General features: G+C 44.0%; 2 protein-coding genes across 2 annotated transcripts; one reads left to right on the top strand and one right to left on the bottom strand.

Moving 5' to 3' along the window:
• Positions 1–4019: 4019 nt before the first annotated feature.
• Positions 4020–5253, bottom strand: LOC127306316 (uncharacterized). Its single transcript, XM_051336932.2, has one exon. The coding sequence runs from the start codon at positions 5166–5168 to the stop codon at positions 4278–4280; it is 891 nt and encodes a 296-aa protein (XP_051192892.1). The 5' UTR covers positions 5169–5253; the 3' UTR covers positions 4020–4277.
• Positions 5254–9255: 4002 nt separating this feature from the next.
• LOC127306317 (uncharacterized) lies at positions 9256–12651 on the top strand. The gene is made up of 3 exons (XM_051336933.2): positions 9256–9414; positions 9580–9728; positions 12214–12651. Exons 2-3 carry the CDS (start codon positions 9584–9586, stop codon positions 12465–12467), a joined length of 399 nt encoding a protein of 132 aa, XP_051192893.1. The 5' UTR covers positions 9256–9414; positions 9580–9583; the 3' UTR covers positions 12468–12651.
• Positions 12652–17304: the final 4653 nt, after the last annotated feature.

Below are 17304 nucleotides of genomic sequence, written 5' to 3'. Positions count from 1 at the left end.
GGCAAAGTATTTTGATTGTGTTGTGCAGGTTCCACGTTGGCGCCGGAATCCCTGGTGCTGCGCTGCACTACACTCCTCCACCAACAACCTTCACGTGACCTTCATCTCCTACTGGTTCCATAACCTTGGTTTCTTACTAAGGGAAAACTTCCTGCTATACGCATCACACCTTCCTCTTGGGGTTCCCAACGGACGTGTGCTTTACGCGTCATCAGTTGCCAGCGGCTGGATCTTCTCGTCGGACTAGAGCTTTCGAGCGTGCTGCTCTCTGAGCTCGGCGGAGACGCCTGGAGCTTGCCGGCGTGTGGTGGCAGAGGCACCGAGGTTCTTGATTGCTTTCTCTTGTTTTCTTCCAAGGTGCTTTTTGTAAAGTGTGAGGCCTTATCTTCAAACAGTTGGTTCTTTAAGGCGAGTGATGATAAGGGGTCTTACTGTAAAATGTATCTGCCACGTGTGTTCTAATGGATTGCTCCGCTGGGGTCATCAGCCCCAACTTGTGTTGAAAAAAAAACTTGTTTTGGTGCATGGTTCACTGAAGATCTGGTCGCTCGGTGCTCCCCTTGCAGGTTACTGTTGTTTCAACTGGGCATGTAAATTGTGCTTTGGGGGTACGGTTTGAACTTGTCTCGGCAATCCATACATTTTGTAGCTGCCCACCAGACACCCCTCTATTTTTTTCTTAATTAACATTTGCAATTCTCGTATAACTAAAAGATGGAGGTTTGGTAGGGTAGATGCGTTTTTCTCGCGACGCTGGTCCAATGTAGATTTTTTTTTCCGATAAAGCTCCAATGTACATATATTTGGGTTTGTTCTTTCTTCTTTGCAATATAATTCTTCGGTCTTGATGTTCGGTATCCAATAATATTGTGGTTGATTATAATGGCTGATGTTGCGAGAGTGGACAAATGGAGGCCGAGCTAAATGTAGCTCTTTATTTTCAAAAAATCGGGAATCATATTTTTAAGTTTCAAAAATTCTGAAAAAAAAATCCTAGATATAGCCAATGATGGAATCTACAAACAAGCAAAATTTCAATGTGAAACTCTTAGTACTTTGTCTACAATACAAAGAATTTCATATTGAGATTTTGCACGTTTGTAAATTAATCATTATCTACATCCAGGATTTGTTTTCAAATTTTGTTGAAACTTAAAACTATGATTTTAAATTTTTAAAAAATAAAGAGCTACATGTAGCTCGGCCTTCATTTCTCGCTGATGTTGCTCTAAAAGGAACCATGTAATGCAGAGGATGGGCTATGCTCCCCTTTAAAAAAAGGTTGATCACTTTTCTCGACTGTACAAAGGCGTCTTTGTTTGTCACACATTTTCCAAATTGATCTTCACCAGTGAGAATTTTTTTCATCAGTGTCACATCAATCCCAATATCTATTTCGTGGCAGAGCTCTCTCCTGTCTTAGGGAGTGCTCATGTCTAGCACGCGTTGGATCCCGATCGAACGGTTTAGAGTATTCGCACGTGAGGTGGGATTCTCCCCCGCAGGGACCACACGCACATGCGAGAGATGTTATCCCTTCGGTCAAACGCGGAGCTTATGTGGTCCTGGCTGCATCGCTATCCTCTCCTCTCACATCTTCTGCCTCGTCCCCATCTCCCATCCGAACACAGATCAGGTGACATGCACCTTTTGCATGTCACCGTGTGACATGCGGTCTAAATTCAAATTTAAACATTACGAAAAAATCTGGAAAAAATCATGCATTTTCACAGCATATATTAAGATAACCCCTAAAAATTTCAGATCAAAATTCAGAACATACATCGAGAAACAAAAAAGAGAAACTCAGATGTGAATAGTCTACAGAGAAACTCAGATTTGAATTCGGGAACTATTTATGACATATTTCTCTTTTTTGTTTCTCGATGTATGTTTCGAATTTTGATCTGAAATTTTTAGGGGTTACCTTAATATGTGCTATGCACATGCATGATTTTTTTTAAAAAAAAACCGCAATGTTTAAATTTGGATTTATGCCGCATGTCACACGGTGACATGCAAAAGGTGCATGTCACCTGATCTGTATCCCTCCCATCCATCTCTGAGCAAAGAAATTCGAGCACGAGCACCACCCATCGTGAAATCTAAGGCCTGCATAGGAGGAACCGGAGGCGGGGTGGTTAGGATCCTACGGCGACCGGTCGGCCCCGGCGCGCCGGACCACCACCGGCAACTCAACCGTCGCCGGCGAGCACGGCCTCCGCTGGGCACGCGATGGAGGCGGCGTTCGACACCTACTTCCGCCGGTGAATCGATCTGGACCGTGACAGACGGATCTGCGACCAGGTTTGGCTCTGCTCTTTGCCGAGATCGACGGCGTCGTGGTCGGCGTCGACAATGTTCGCCCGAGCCCCGCTATGGCCGTGTGGCCGAACACGGACTCAAGCCACGCGCACAGCTTCGAGCGTCCCCTAGCCCCAAAATCCCTTTCTATGGCAGCAGTACAATGTCGCCGCCGTTCGCCATCTCCGGCCTGAGCTATGGCGACCCAAGTTGATTGTTCTATGATTCTCCATTTCTACACCCAGTAGTACCGAAAGATGTATTTATTCTGGTAAATTTTGGTGTTGGGATGTATTTTATTTTTGTACATCTTGTATCTCTTTTTTTCCCTTTTTCTACATCTAGAATAATGGCAGTAGTGGATGTACTTTTTTTTTGTACATCTAGGATCTCTTTTTCTCCCTTTTTCTACATCTAGGATTCTCAAAATAACAGTAGGTTATCCCAAGATTTAGATGTAATTTTTATATTTTTCTACATTCGTCGCTTCTATATTTTACAGAAAAAAGTGGTGGCATACGAGATATTTTACTTTTCAGTTTTTTTGCCTGAATTTGTGGTTCACGGAAGGTGGATGTATTTTTTCCTACTTGGTCAATGTGTACTCGCAAATGAAGCACGGCAAAGAGAAGCCAAGGCGTGGGAGGAGAAAAGGCAGAGAGTGGTGATTTTTTCTATTTTTGGAATATAGAAGATGTCGGATTATTTTCTTTCTATATTTGGGTGGGGCACTCTCTAAAACTAACCAGTGCTAGGGCACTCTGTAGCAATGTTCTAGCATGATATAGTAATGCACAATCGCATCTTCCTGCATGCACGCGTGGTCTGTTCTACCGAGCTAGGGGTAGCATCACGAGCTAGGACATTCCAACCGAGCGACCTAAGGCTCGCCCATTCGATCCGTTTAGGTCGTGTGCCGCGAACAGAATGTGTGTCGCGGTCGGTTCTGTCGGCCTGTGCCTACAATGACGCAAAAGATGCCCTCAGCCACCGGCGCACCGCATCAGTGATCAGCCCCACATCACCACGTGATGAGGTCGCAGCAATGTGCGAGGCAAGCAAAGTTGCAGAAGAGAATATAGATGCATTGGCCCGTTGGCGGGACGTCGACCGATTCCATTCTTCCTACCCAGCCTTTCTTCTTCGACGCGTCGCCCTGCTCCCAAGCTACGGAAACACCCCCCACGAGCTTGGTGCTCGTGCACGCCGGTTACGGTGAGGTGCCCTTTACACAACACACGGATTACGTTACGTCTGCTGAACGAGCGAAAACACTCCAGGAATACCAAGTGCCCACGGAGTACGTTGGATTCGGACCCTGCGTGGCTGCGCACTAGTCCTAAATCCTAATACTGTACAGATGAAGAAACAAAACGAGTTTAGTGTACTCTGTCTGTTTCACCCCAATCTGCTTGGGATTTCCTCACTTCATTTCGCTGCAGATTGTGGATAAACCAATGCCAGCAACGTGCAAGAAGAAGTTGCTGTTGCTTTAGAATCAGATTTCTTAAAAAGGAACTTTGCTGGAATAACTTTCCCGTTCGATCGTTTCTGCCCAAAAATTAGGCACAAAAATCGCAACCGATTGAAACTTTGCGTTGCCTAGCATTTCTAGGAACAATTCAAATCGCGTAGAGTTAAAGACTGAAGCAGTATAGCAGATTTTGAATGGCTAGATAGAAATGCATGCTTGAATCGTTCGAAACAGAGTGGGCTCATCACTGATCCTCCTCCCTTCTCTTTGCATTCCATTCGATTTAGAAAGGAACATTCTCGCCTGCTATGGTCTAGATACAGCATTATTCAAATTGAAACGCACCTTATTCGTATAATTCTGTGCAAAACCAAGAAAAAAAATCCTCCAATTCACATCGATTTCAACCCATTTTCCCTCTCTCCTGCAAACGCATTGGCCCTTGAAGCAAATCACTCTCTTCCGGTTTGAAACTATAGGATGTTTCAGCAGTGTAGCCTCAGCCCGACGAGCGGCGCTGCCCATACCTGTCGTCGCCGTCGTCGCCGGCGGCGGCGGCCCGCCTGGCCCTCCACGTCTCGTACTCGGCGTCGTCGGTGGGCAGCTCGTGGCGGCAGAGCGGGCAGGTGTTGCGGATGGCGAGCCAGGGCAGGATGCAGGCGCCGTGGTAGAGGTGCGCGCACGGCAGCCTCCTGGCCGCCTCCCCGGCCTCGATGCCGTCCTTGCACACCGCGCACTGCGCGACCCCGCCGCCGGACTCCCCGACCGCCACCGTCGGGAGGCCCTCGATGGCGGCCCTCGCCGCCGCCCGCCCGCCCTTGGCCGGGGGCTCGTGCTCCGGCTCCGCGGCCAGCTGCCCGAACAGCGCGTCCTCTGCGTCGTCGAGGAAGTACGTGTCGACGCCGGAGTGGTCGTCGTCGTCGAGCAGGAGGCTGTTGGCGGCGAGGAGCACCTCCCACTCGAGGCTCCGCACGGCGGCGGCCTCGAACTCGTCCCTGCCGGCGGCGACCTGCTCCCACTCCTCGGCGTCGCTGAGCCCGAGGCCGTCCCAGCGCTGGTGGTGCGCGTGCGCCTCCTCGTGCTCCTCCAGCTGCAGGCAGTCCCAGCAGAGCGGCAGGCCGGCCTCGTCCGGCGCCGCCCACGTGACGGCCCCGTCCTCGTCGTCGTCGGCGTGGAAATCGAGGCCGAGGAACGCGGCGGCGGGGTCTTGCTGCGCGGCGGTGGCGCAGCGGGGGGGAGGGAAGGGGGCGTCGGAGTCGGAGTCGGAGAGGAAGGAGGGGAAGGGCGGCCAGAAGGACGGGAAGGTAGCGGGCGCGGACGAGGAGGAGGAGGAGGAGGAGGAGGCGGGGACCTCGCCGGAGCAGTCGCCGGCGAGCGAATAATTCGCCATTCGTGGAGAGGACGTTCTTTTCCGGCCCTCGTTTGCTTTCGTCCACTCGCTGCGGTGCGCTACGCTTCGCTTTTGTTTTGTTTGTTTTGTTGTGTTTTTTCTCGCCCCCCGCTTTTCGTGGGCGCTTTAAAACTGTGGTTGGGTTGGTGTACCGGACGACCGGCGCCGGCGCCGGCGAGGGCGAAACGGGATGGGCGTGCACGTCCGGCTCCAACTCCAACCGATGCAGGTGAACAATGGATCGGTTGTGGTGGTCGCTCCCGCTCCCCATAGAACGACACTCACGACAGCTATCAAGATTGGCCAATTATTATGAAGAAGCAAAATCCACAATATCAAAGTCATTATCGTTAGAATCATCGTATATATATATTTTACATTACATGCATTCCAATATTTTAGATGTTGCAAATTTAAATACATATACTTGATCAAACTTTATAAAGTCTGAAGTTTTCCTTCTATATGCAGCATATTTTGAGGAGGGACTACCAAGCTGAGAAACATGAACCGTAGCCGTCGGAGAATAGCACACATTTCAATCTCTTAGACGAGGGAAACCACATACCAACATTTGTCTATCGTGGAGATATATGTCTTATTTCTTTGAGCATTGTGTGCCTATTCATACTATCTACTCTCTCCGTGCATCAATATAAGATGTTTTAGGTACTTTTAAAATAGACTAGATATAAGCTAAAGTGAGTGAATCTACACATAAAAATAGACTAGATACAAACTAAAATAAAGTAGATGAACCAAAAAAATGCTCCAACATCGTATATTTCTAGACAGAGTATATGGCAGAGTCTTGTACCAAAAGGTATCACCGCCTTGATCACCGCTTTTTCATGGCCATTACAATCTATTACTCCTCTACTGTACTTGAGTTCTGTTGAGTACATTGCACTTGGCATAAGCTAGTCCACTGTCCTCGTTTTAGTCCACCAACTCGCATAATGTTAATCATTACTAAATAACGCATATACCATGCTCGTTTTTTTTTTCAAAAGCACTTCGTAATTGGCAAGATGTTGCTCTGCGAAAACTCCATGTCCTACTGATGTCTACGCACGCTTCTATTCCTGTAGACAGTGTTGGGCCTCCAAGAGCAGAGGTTTGTAGAACAGCAGCAAGTTTCCCTTAAGTGAATCACCCAAAGTTTATCGAACTCAGGGAGGTAGAGGTCAAAGATATCCCTCTCAAGCAATCCTGCAATTAAGATACAAGAAGTCTCTTGTGTCCCCAACACACCTAATACACTTGTCAGATGTATAGGTGCACTAATTCGGCGAAGAGATAGTAAAATACAAGTAATATGGATGATTGTAAGTAGTAATTGCAATCTGAAATAAAGATGGCAGCAAGCAAACATGTAACAGAACTTGTTGGAAACGGTGTTTCAATGCTTAGAAACAAGGCCTAGGGATCATACTTTCACTAGTAGACTCTCTCAACATTGATCACATAACTGAATAAATAAATGCTACTTTCTACACTCTCTTGTTGGATAACAAACACCATTCATTGTGTAGAGCTATAAAAGCACACCTCAAGCCGGAGTAAACAAGCTCCACAACATCCGGAGTTCATAACCTCTAGAGTGCATAATAGACCGTTGCAATTTAGACCGAGTACTAACATAACATACACACTGTCAACAATAGCTATGAAAGGGGGAGTAGATCGCATCAATACTACCATAGTAATAGTTAACTTCATAATCTACAAGAGATTACAATCATAACCTACGCCAAGTACTACATGATGCACACACTGTCAACATTACATCATGGAGGAGGAATAGACTACTTTAATAACATCACTAGAGTAGCACATAGATTAATAGTGATACAAAGCTCATGATCACATAAAGATCACACCATGGGAGAGAGAGATGAACCACATAGCTACCGGTAGAGCCCTCAACCTCGGGGGAGAACTACTCCCTCCTCATCATGGGAGACAGCAACGGCGATGAAGATGGCGGTGGTGTCGATGGAGATGACTCCGGGGGCAATTCCCCGTCCCGGCGGCGTGCCGGAACAGAGACTTCTGTCCCCCGAAACGGAGTTTCGCGATGGTGGCGGCGTCCCTGGAGTCTTTCTGGAGTTTCGTCAATTGGTGTCGGGTTTTTAGGTCACGAGGGATAATATAGGCGAATAGGTGGAGTCGGAGGAGCCAGGGGGCTCCCTCCTCATAGGCTGGCGCGCCCCCCCTCTAGGCTGCGCTGCCCTATGGTCTGGGGGCCCTGGGCCTCCTCTCCGGCTCCCCTTTGGTGTCCTGGTCCGTCTCGGTGAAATATGATGTTTGGCCTTTGTTTCGTCGAATTCCAAGAATATTGCCCGAACAGCCTTTCTGAACTGGCACTTCGGCATCTTGTTAATAGGTTAGTTCCGGAAAATGCATAAAATCATTATAAAGTGTGAGCAAAACATATAGGTATTGTCATAAAACTAGCATGAAACATAAGAAATTATAGATACGTTTGAGACGTATCACCTACCAAGCGACGAGGGAGGTGAGGGGGTACGAGGGAAATAGCCTCAGCCTTCTCTAAATCTCATTTGCCAATTCCCCTATCTGATCAACACACAAAAGGAGTTGAGATGACGCTTGACAGCCACCACATGTCGAGCATGTGGCCGTAAACTAGCCACCGCGAGGACATGGAGTGGAAGAAAAATATGAGAAATAGAGAGAAGGAGCTGCGAGATCGGCGTTGGTATACCCTAGTCGCCCCAAGTTGACGTTGTCGTCACTACCAAGATTTCACTGGTTTCATCCCCCCAACTGTACGTCTAGGATTAGACAAACATGAGGAGGAAGAGGAGAACATAGCTACTGATGCATTTGCTTCAAAGATAAGGCTACTGCAGAAAACGAGAGTTATAGAGAAGTAAAAGCTCAAATGCCTCTCACATGAAATCATTAAGCGGGTTTCGCAAAATCCTATCTAACTTAAGGTATTGGGTGAACAAGAGTTCTGACAATGGTCTCGTTTCAGGGAAATTGGGACGAAAGTGAGCATGCTTTTTTGAGATTTCAAGTGAGCATCCCCGAGTCAGGCATCACGAATTGGTGTTTCATAATTTACGATTTTCTTCCTTTTTTTGTAGGTTATACCTTTCAATTCCTATTATACCCTTTTAGGGTTTTATCTCTAGCCAATAAAGCACCAGCAAGGTATGAATTTAGATGCGACCGATGACTTGATAGAAGATTGGCATGTTAATGCTAAGATGTTTCATTTCGTTTCTTCTTTTTAGATGCGACCGATGACTTGATAGAATATTGGCATGTTAATGCTAAGACGGTTCATTTCGTTTCTTCTTTTTAGATGGCTTATTCATGCGGAAAGTGTCTTTGATACATGGGCACCAATGCTTTCCTGCATTTCATATTTTGAAAATTTTAAAATCTCATGCTTCTAAGTTTCAAAAAATTATGACGTTAAATATATAGATAGATATATACGAGTGTGGTGTATGCAAAAAAATCCCGTTAAAAAATACTTTGTATTTTGAACAATACAAAAAGTACAAATTTCTAACAGCAAATGGTAGTAAAATAGTATTACAATACTCTATCCTTTTGTCAGATATTTGTTTTTTTGTATTTCCCAAAATTTAAAGTATTTTTTACCTGGACTTTTTGTATACATTTCTCATGAAAATATATATCTACATATTTAATGTCATAATTTTTAAAAACATAAAAGTGTGAGGTTTTAAAATTTTAAAAAAGCTGAAAATGGAGAGAGCACTGGTGTCCATGTGCACGAAATCCCTGTCCTCAATCATGTAGCAACTTTATAGGATCTGTGCTTTGTAATAGAAAGCAAACATTAATAAAATGTAAAGATTTTATACGTATCAATCGATGGAGAGACTAACTGCTTTCCTCTTCTTCTTTTTTTTTCGTGGGCTGTGGGCTGTGGGCATGTAACATCATGTCGATGTGCAGCAGTTCGGGCTTCGACGGCCTAACACCACGTGGCCCATATCATTTTGCTCGGCCCAAACCTCCGGTTCCGACTTCCGAGTTCCGAGTACCGCACCGACCGACGGTAAAAGATCCCGACCCCAAAGCCGCCAGTAGACGGTAGTCTCGCATCGTTAAATCCCCTTCGCCAAATCGACCGCCGCCGTGCCGGTGCCCTCGACCTTCGCCGGCGCCGCCAAGCGGCCCCGCCCACCGAAGGCACGCGCCTCCTCCGATTCGCCGATTCCTCTTGTTACGCAACGTAAGCCCTAACTTCCCTGATCGATTTCGTCTAGTTTGTTCTGCCGTATGGTGCGGCTCAAATCCATGCCGCGTCCTCGTTCCAATTCCACGTCCGCCCCGCCCCGCAGACCATCTGAACAGTAATTTTGCTTCGCTGATTCTCTCTTGCGTCTTGGGGTTGCAGCGAGATGTCGGAATACAAGAACGTCGTCGGGGGGAGGCTCAAGCTCAAGGGGAAGCCGCTGGATGTCAAGGACGGCGCGGTCAAGAAGAAGAAGAAGAAGCACCGCCGTGAGGAGTCGTCCCAAGTCGAGCATGGCCAGCAGTACGAAGGTATCGCTCGTTTCTACAACTGCTCTACTCTTACCACCAGCATCTGTTCAGATTGCTCAGACAATTGGTTGTGACCTCGATAATTCTAGTGTCCATTAGGGCCGATTCCATGGTTTATTTGTTACCCTCTGAAGTCTGAACAGTTGATTTAGTTGATTGACGGTTTAATATTGTCTAAACGTTCTTTGTCTTCTGCTGTGTATGCCCATGCCTTCGAATAGATGACTGCTCACAATAACATAAGCATTGACTCATTTAATAGACTACTTTGTTTCCCTATATTTATTCGATGTCAATCTGGCATATATATGTTTGGATTGAGTAGCTGCCGTGAGTTTGACCATGACCTTGAGCATCGTTGTGTCCATTAGAGCTGATTCCATGATCAATTTGTTGCATTGCCAAGTATTGTACAATTGCTTTAACTTTGTTTCCCTATGTATGCTTAGTGCCAATTGTGTACGTGTTCTTGGATAGAGTAGCTGCGGTGAGCCGGTGCGTTTGTACTGCTGCTGATTGGCATGGTTTTGCTAGCGAGCTTTCTTCCTTGGTTTGGTAACGACACATTAGTAATAGGTAAAAAGCCATAATATATGGAGTGAACGAACGTACAACATATTTTGCTAACGTGCGACACAAACCTGGGCTGCAAAATTGTGTTGTGCTGCTGTGTTCCAACGCCATGACGCGATCATCGATGACGTGGCTGTGATTACGATAATTGTGTTGCACTATAGGCTCCTCAGAGGTAAAAATATCCTAGTGCTGTTACTTGGTTGGACTGATTATTTTGGAGCTGATCAAGAGGACTAGGGGTTTGTATTTATGTGAACTGTGGCTAATTTAGAGCACTGATGTTTGATTTGTTGCCCTCTGAAGTCTGGACAATGGATTTGACCCCATCTGCTGGCTAGTTAGTTGATGGTTTACCATTGTCTCACAATAACATAAGCGTTGACTCACTTAATAGACAACTTTTTTTTTCCCATATAGACTATATTTATTTGATGTCACTCTGGTATATATGTTTGGATTGAGTAGCCGCCGTGAGTTTGACCGTGACCTTGAGCATTAAAGTGTCCATTAGGTCTGAAACCATGATCGATTGTTGCATCTCAAATCTGAACAATTGATTTGACCCATTTGCTGATTACTTAATTGATGGTTTACCTTTGTCTAAACATGCTGCATATGCCCATGCCAGCAAATACATATAAATATTGACCCCCTTAATACAAAACTTTCTTGGATAAAGTAGCTGCCGTGAGTTTTACTGCTGGGATTGTCATGGTTTTGCTAGCAAGCTTTCTTCCATGGTTTGGTAACGACACAGTAGTAATAGGTAAAAACCAATAATATATGGAGTGAATGTGCAACCTATTTTGCTAACGCGCGACACAACCTGGGCTGCACAATCGCGTGCTGCTGCCGTGGTTCCAACATCATGATGAGATCATCAATGACGTGGCTGTGATTACGGCCATTGTGTTGCACTATAGGCTGCTCGTAGGTAAAAATATCCTAGTGCACTTGGTTGGACTGATTATTTGGAGCTGATAAAGGGGACTAGGGGTTTGTACTTAAGTGAACTGTAGCTAATTTAGAGCACACATACTGTCACTGCACCCTAAATTAGCTACACATACAGTCACTGCAGGAGCTCTGGCTGCTTCCTCCCCCGCCGCCAAAGCTCCATCACTGACTTGTCTCTGTTCCTTTTAGGCAGATGCTCCACCGCCTCTTTCTCCTGCAGTGCCACCACTTTTCCACCGCCGGCTGACGGATTCCTCGCCAGAGGACCTTGCTGGCCGCCTTTTCCACCGCCTAGGGAAAAAACGTGTCGTTTGGCCAGCTTCTCGTGCTTATGCCCGCCTAGAGTAACGCCTTTTTGAACCTTGGGTGAGAGGTTCCTGTTTGATACATCCCTCTATATCTGATTTAGCCTAATTACTCAAAATGGGGAGATTATTTACACAAAGGCTGGTCCAAAGACCAACAGTTTGAACAAGACACTAGCATCTTTCAGCCTGTGGAGATTATATTGTCTCACGATTAGACAATCCTCTCAGCGTCAGAATGACTCCTTCCCCGCCTCATCTCCGTTCCGCACCCCTAAAATCTGCTCCTGCACCCTGAAAACTGCTCCTGATGGCATGTCCATATGGTGTCCTACGGAACGCCTAATCACGCCTAGGTGGTGCCCAAATGCATAATCAACACCCAATGCCTTTTTGAACCTTGTTCTCCATTAGTGATGGCATGGTGCTTATGTTAGTGGTTGAACCTATTGAAGTTGCTTTATATACTTTTATTGTATGTAAGTAGGCATATTGCTCATGTGGATGCTTCGGTAATTGTCACTCACAGTATGCTTTGTTCATTTGTCCAACAACTTGATTTATCTATTCATATCTTTGACAGAACTCTGTAAATCTATAACCGCGTTCTGCTGAATATACTGATTGTTGAATTCCATGTTTTTCAGGTGGAAGCTCTGAATTACCCGGTGACCCTGAATTGAGTGAAGCTGGCAAGATGGGAGAGGAAGGGGATCCACAAGGCGATTATGATCACCTCACTCCAGCTGAACGTCGTTACATTGAACAGAAGCAGAAGATTGATGTGCACAAGCTGGCAAAGGTAGCTGACAAGTCGCACAGGGATCGCATCCAGGACTTCAACCAGTACCTGGCGAATCTTAGTGAGCACTACGATATCCCAAAGGTCGGCCCTGGTTAATAAGCAAGAAAGTATGGGTTCACTTGAATGTTCTGTGTGCTGGACTTATCTAGCCATCTAAGTGTGGCGCACCTGAAACAATGGGTTGTCTCGTCTCTGAAGAACAAAAAATTGAGAACCTGTGAACTGATTGCACTTTATCTGTATTTGAAGACAATGTTCAATAGCTCAACTGTTGTGAGTATCTATGTCCGTGCAAATTGATGGTACATTGCGTCTGCATTTGAGCCCTTCTCATTAGTATAATAGTACTGTATGGTTTGACAAGGGAGGAGTAAGGCAGAAATTAGTTTACTGGCCGGGACGCGAATTTTTGGCTCCTGAGTGCGCCAGCACCCGCTTTTAGCAATAAAATCGAAAAAAATACTAAAATTGATTCAAAAAATTCGGCATAAATCATGTGTGCGGAGCACATATGTAGGTATGTGCATGTCAAATTTCAACCTAAAATATGAAAGTATATAGCTTACACAGAAATAACAAACAGTACTGTTCATAGTATAATGACGTATAACAAAACTTCATTTTCACTTTTTTGTATGAGTCACGTACGGCCGTATTTTTTTCTGAAATTTTTTCCAGATAAGTATTGAGATGAGATGTATGCGAGGTAATTATTTCAACTTTTTTTGAAACATTTAAATAACATTTTCCGAATTTTTTGAAATCAGGTGCGCTGGTCCCTAGGTTCTCCACCATATTTTCGCCGTTTGTGCCCTACATATATAGCTCCGTTTACTCATAGGACAATATTTAAATCTATCTGTTCAGTCTACTCACAACACAAAAGAGCAAAATCAATATCTGAAACAGAAACTTGTATGTTCCCATACACTAGTTGAATGCCCGTGCGTTGCTACGGTCTCTTATATTTTTTCATCGCTACATATCACACATATAAACATAAAATTTATCGTAATTCTGTTAACGAATATACAAAATATTGGCATGTAGTTTTCTAAAAAGGTCCCTTTTCATTTCTAATAAGTCAACACTATAAGATAGTACACCAACAACAATAGTATAATCGGGAGAGCTATCGGATACCTAGAAACTAAATATGAAGTTGTGAACCCACACAAGAGTACAATCTAAAGAAAATATATGCCTAGGATGTTAACTTCTAACATAAATGTAAATCATATCCTTAATCAACACCAGTGTCTCCATACCATTCATAGTTCATTTACAACCATTGTATTGTGCAAATGCAATTGTGAACCATTGTTTCCACAGCCAATCCAAAAGTCAAAGCTAAAAAAGTTGTACTTGGCTTGAAAATTATAAATTTCATAGTAAAAAGTAGAAATTCAATCAAGATTTTGAAATAGTTAAATAAAGAAGATCACTCAGTAGATTTATGTAAATGCGAAGATGACACTACATATCAATAATACCATGAAATTCTACCGTAATGTCAGAGTGTTTTGATGTGCTCCTCAAAAACTTATCATGGACATTTCGTTAAGTGCTTTGTGCCAATGCATGTATATCCACCTCTTGTATATTTAGCAGGCGCGTAATATTCTCAAAATCGATTAACATCACTGGCTACTTTATCCAATTATAGGCGAGGTTCAGTCTGCGAAGAGCACGTCACAACTGCAGAATCCTCTTATAAAAGATGTACAGAATAAAATTCACATTCTACTTGTATTTATTTCTTCATTTATACTACCATGAAAACAACAGAACCATGTCAAATGTAAACATTTGAAAACACCAACGTAGCCATTTTGTTAAGCTCGGACAAATTGTTTTTCTTGCAATAAATATCAATGTCAACAGGATCCTATGTCCTAGTCCAGCAAACAACGTTTAATGCCTCATTTTTTATTTCAGAAAAGAACCTAATTAATCCATAAGTTCATGCCTTGGCATGCATCTTCTTGCACTCTTCTAGATGGAACTGGAACAACACCGACGGGAAGTATCTCTCGCCGAAGTGCGGGAATATCACCTGAAAATCTGCAATGTCCCTGTTCCGACCATCATTCAATGTTTCGAAACAAGAATTCTAGCTCGGACCACTCGGAAATTTTATTGTACACTTAATTACCACTATCATCTTTCCTACATTCTCTAGTCTCTTAGTGACCCTTGTGGCAGCAGCTGCTGCCGCACCGGAGGAGATCTCGGCCTACACAACAAACATAAATCTTCAGCATTCTTAACCTCATATCGGTAGATGATGAGAAAAAAAAGTAGGCTCCTACAACTTTTCCAATACATATCATGAGAAATGCAACAAGCCTACATACATCAGACTCATCATTCCAACATTAAAGGTGGATATGATGCATCGTAGCAAAATTGTATTGGGATGAATCATAGATATAGCAACATTGAGATGAGAAAAAATAGCAACTAAAATGGATTAAACATGGTGCCTATATCAAGTCATTACATATAGAAGTGCTTTCACTTAAAATATCAAGCCAAGGAAAAAGGGACATGGACAAACATGGTGCGAGTCATCATTTGCCTGCTTTCCTTAACCATATGAACGCTTAAAACTAAAGGACAATATCTCAATATGTATGCAATGTCAATATAATGTGCTGGACACACATAAAAAATGTTTCAACATGTAAAGTTACAATATCAGTCATCCTTCCCGAAGAACCAGGTGCTTTGTCATCTCAACAGCCTCATCGCTTCATATCTGGAGCATAAGCAGAACGTGATCAGAGATAACTATAAGAAAAGAAAACCCTACAACAATAATTCTAATAAAGTAGAACCACACGACAATCCCAACAAATGTACTACGCCAGACAACAAAAAAGAAGTGGTGACTCAACACATACCTACCAACCTATGGATAGACATTTCACAAACATTAGTAAAAGAAATAACTGGCAAAACTCAGATGAATTCAAAAAAGAACTACAACATTCATGTCTTGCTTTTATTTTAGTACAAAGTTAATATTAAGATAGGAATAACCTATGACCTTTATTGCTTCATTGTGAACATCATTGACCAAGTTCCAAGAAACAAATCATGCTCCAATACTCTGAATCTTATGTGTGCCTACACGGGTGGGATAACGTTCATATAAGGCAATGATCACAAGGTTTGACATGCTCAAAGGAAATCTTATAGCAACCGTACCAGGTTTTCACAAGAGAGTGTGTTGTAGTTCTTCTCTTTGGTAGGCTCAACACAAAATAACCTAGAGAAAAGAGATAATTATATGAAGAATATATACACACCCCGCAAATAATAGAGTAGGTTTCGTTCATGCAGAATTTGAAGAAACCTTGATTTAGGATTTTAATCAGTGAGGAAATGACCAGCACCAGATTTCATCCCACCCTTCTCGATTCAACCAATAAATATACCCACCTTCCCTTTCGAATCCTCCAAGATTTGTTTACGCAGTAATAGTCTCGTAATGTACCTTACTGAAAAATGGGCAAGATTAGACACAGCTAGAGTGCATATATAGGTTGACACATCGGCTCTATGTCCTTGTTACCTTTGGGTTTGCAGGGTTGGCAAACTATTCGTGAATTTATGAATTAGGCATCTTGTTCAAGATCTATGTAGCTTTGTCCAATAACCCGTTCACCCCTTCTGCAGCATCTGGAAGGACAAGTTCGGTGCCGAAATATTTGAGCAGGAGTCTCCTCTCCATGCTCATGGACGTGGGAATCGAGTTTCAACTTATATTCTTTGGAGGTGGTGATGAAAGCAAGATAGATGCTTGCATTCCCACTCGTCGCTTCCACCAAACCTTCTCTAAGCCTATGAGTATGCAGATAGACAGAGAAAAGATGTGGTGAATCACCTTCTGGGTGTTCTCAAGCCCTTGTTTTCGGCATCAACTATCATGCAGAATTCTGTGCTGAAACAAAACAATACGCCGAGAGTATGTTTAGCTTGCCGGCAGTTCCATCAACGAAAGGAAAAAAAATGAAGCACTGAAAAATGAGGAGGAAGATAATGATGGGATTTGGTTAACCATTTTCATCCTGGACTCTAACCTAGGGAACCATTTTATGGGAATATGTAAAATGATTAACCATTAAGCTGTTATGATTATAAAGAATAAAACCTATGCTTGGCGACAAATTATAAAAAAAAGGCACAGGAAAGCAATCCTAAAAAGTGCTTGCTCTTCCAAGAAACCCCACCGCATGTCAAGGTATGGTCCACATCTAACAATTTGTTGTAATTCTGTAGCTAGCTAGATGCTTTCACAAACTATCAGGATGAGAGTACTTAAAGTAGCATCAGTAAGAGCTGACAATCCATTCCATGGTGCCAGTAGTATTATTATTAGCAAAATAATCTACCAATGGCACGGTGAGCAAAATTTTATATGTTGCAGGTTGATAGCAGATCAGCATGGAAATCCCAAGTAAATTTCATATTCTCGTGAACTGAAGTTTACTGCACATGGCATCAGCTTAGACTTAACTACAGAGGGAGGGATACATGAAGAGGAAACCTGGCCTTACGCTGCAGCAGGACTCCTTGATCTCAATCTTGGTGGTGACGTTGACGATGCAGCCCTTGATGGCATTGTTGAGGTACATCATGGGTGTATAGCCGATGAGCAGCCCATCAAAGATTCAACAGAATTATAACCATGAAACATGTCACAACATGAGGGGCTAGTAGATTATTGCTGCTAGTCTAGAGAATCTAGGCAATTGGTCAGACAATGAATCAGGAGGTTGATTGGTTACCTCGGAGATAAGGATGAGGGGGATTCTGCCGGAAATTGGCGGCTGGAGGTGGGCTTTGCCTGCCGCATGTGCGTTGGGTGGGCGGGCGAGATAGGATTGCGTGAGGACCAGCCCTTGGCCGGTAGGCATTGCCGACA

Source organism: Lolium perenne, chromosome 6 (genome assembly GCF_019359855.2).
Source record: "Lolium perenne isolate Kyuss_39 chromosome 6, Kyuss_2.0, whole genome shotgun sequence".
In the NCBI taxonomy this organism is placed as follows: Eukaryota; Viridiplantae; Streptophyta; class Magnoliopsida; order Poales; family Poaceae; genus Lolium; species Lolium perenne.
This window is presented reverse-complemented; position numbering and strand designations above follow the sequence as displayed.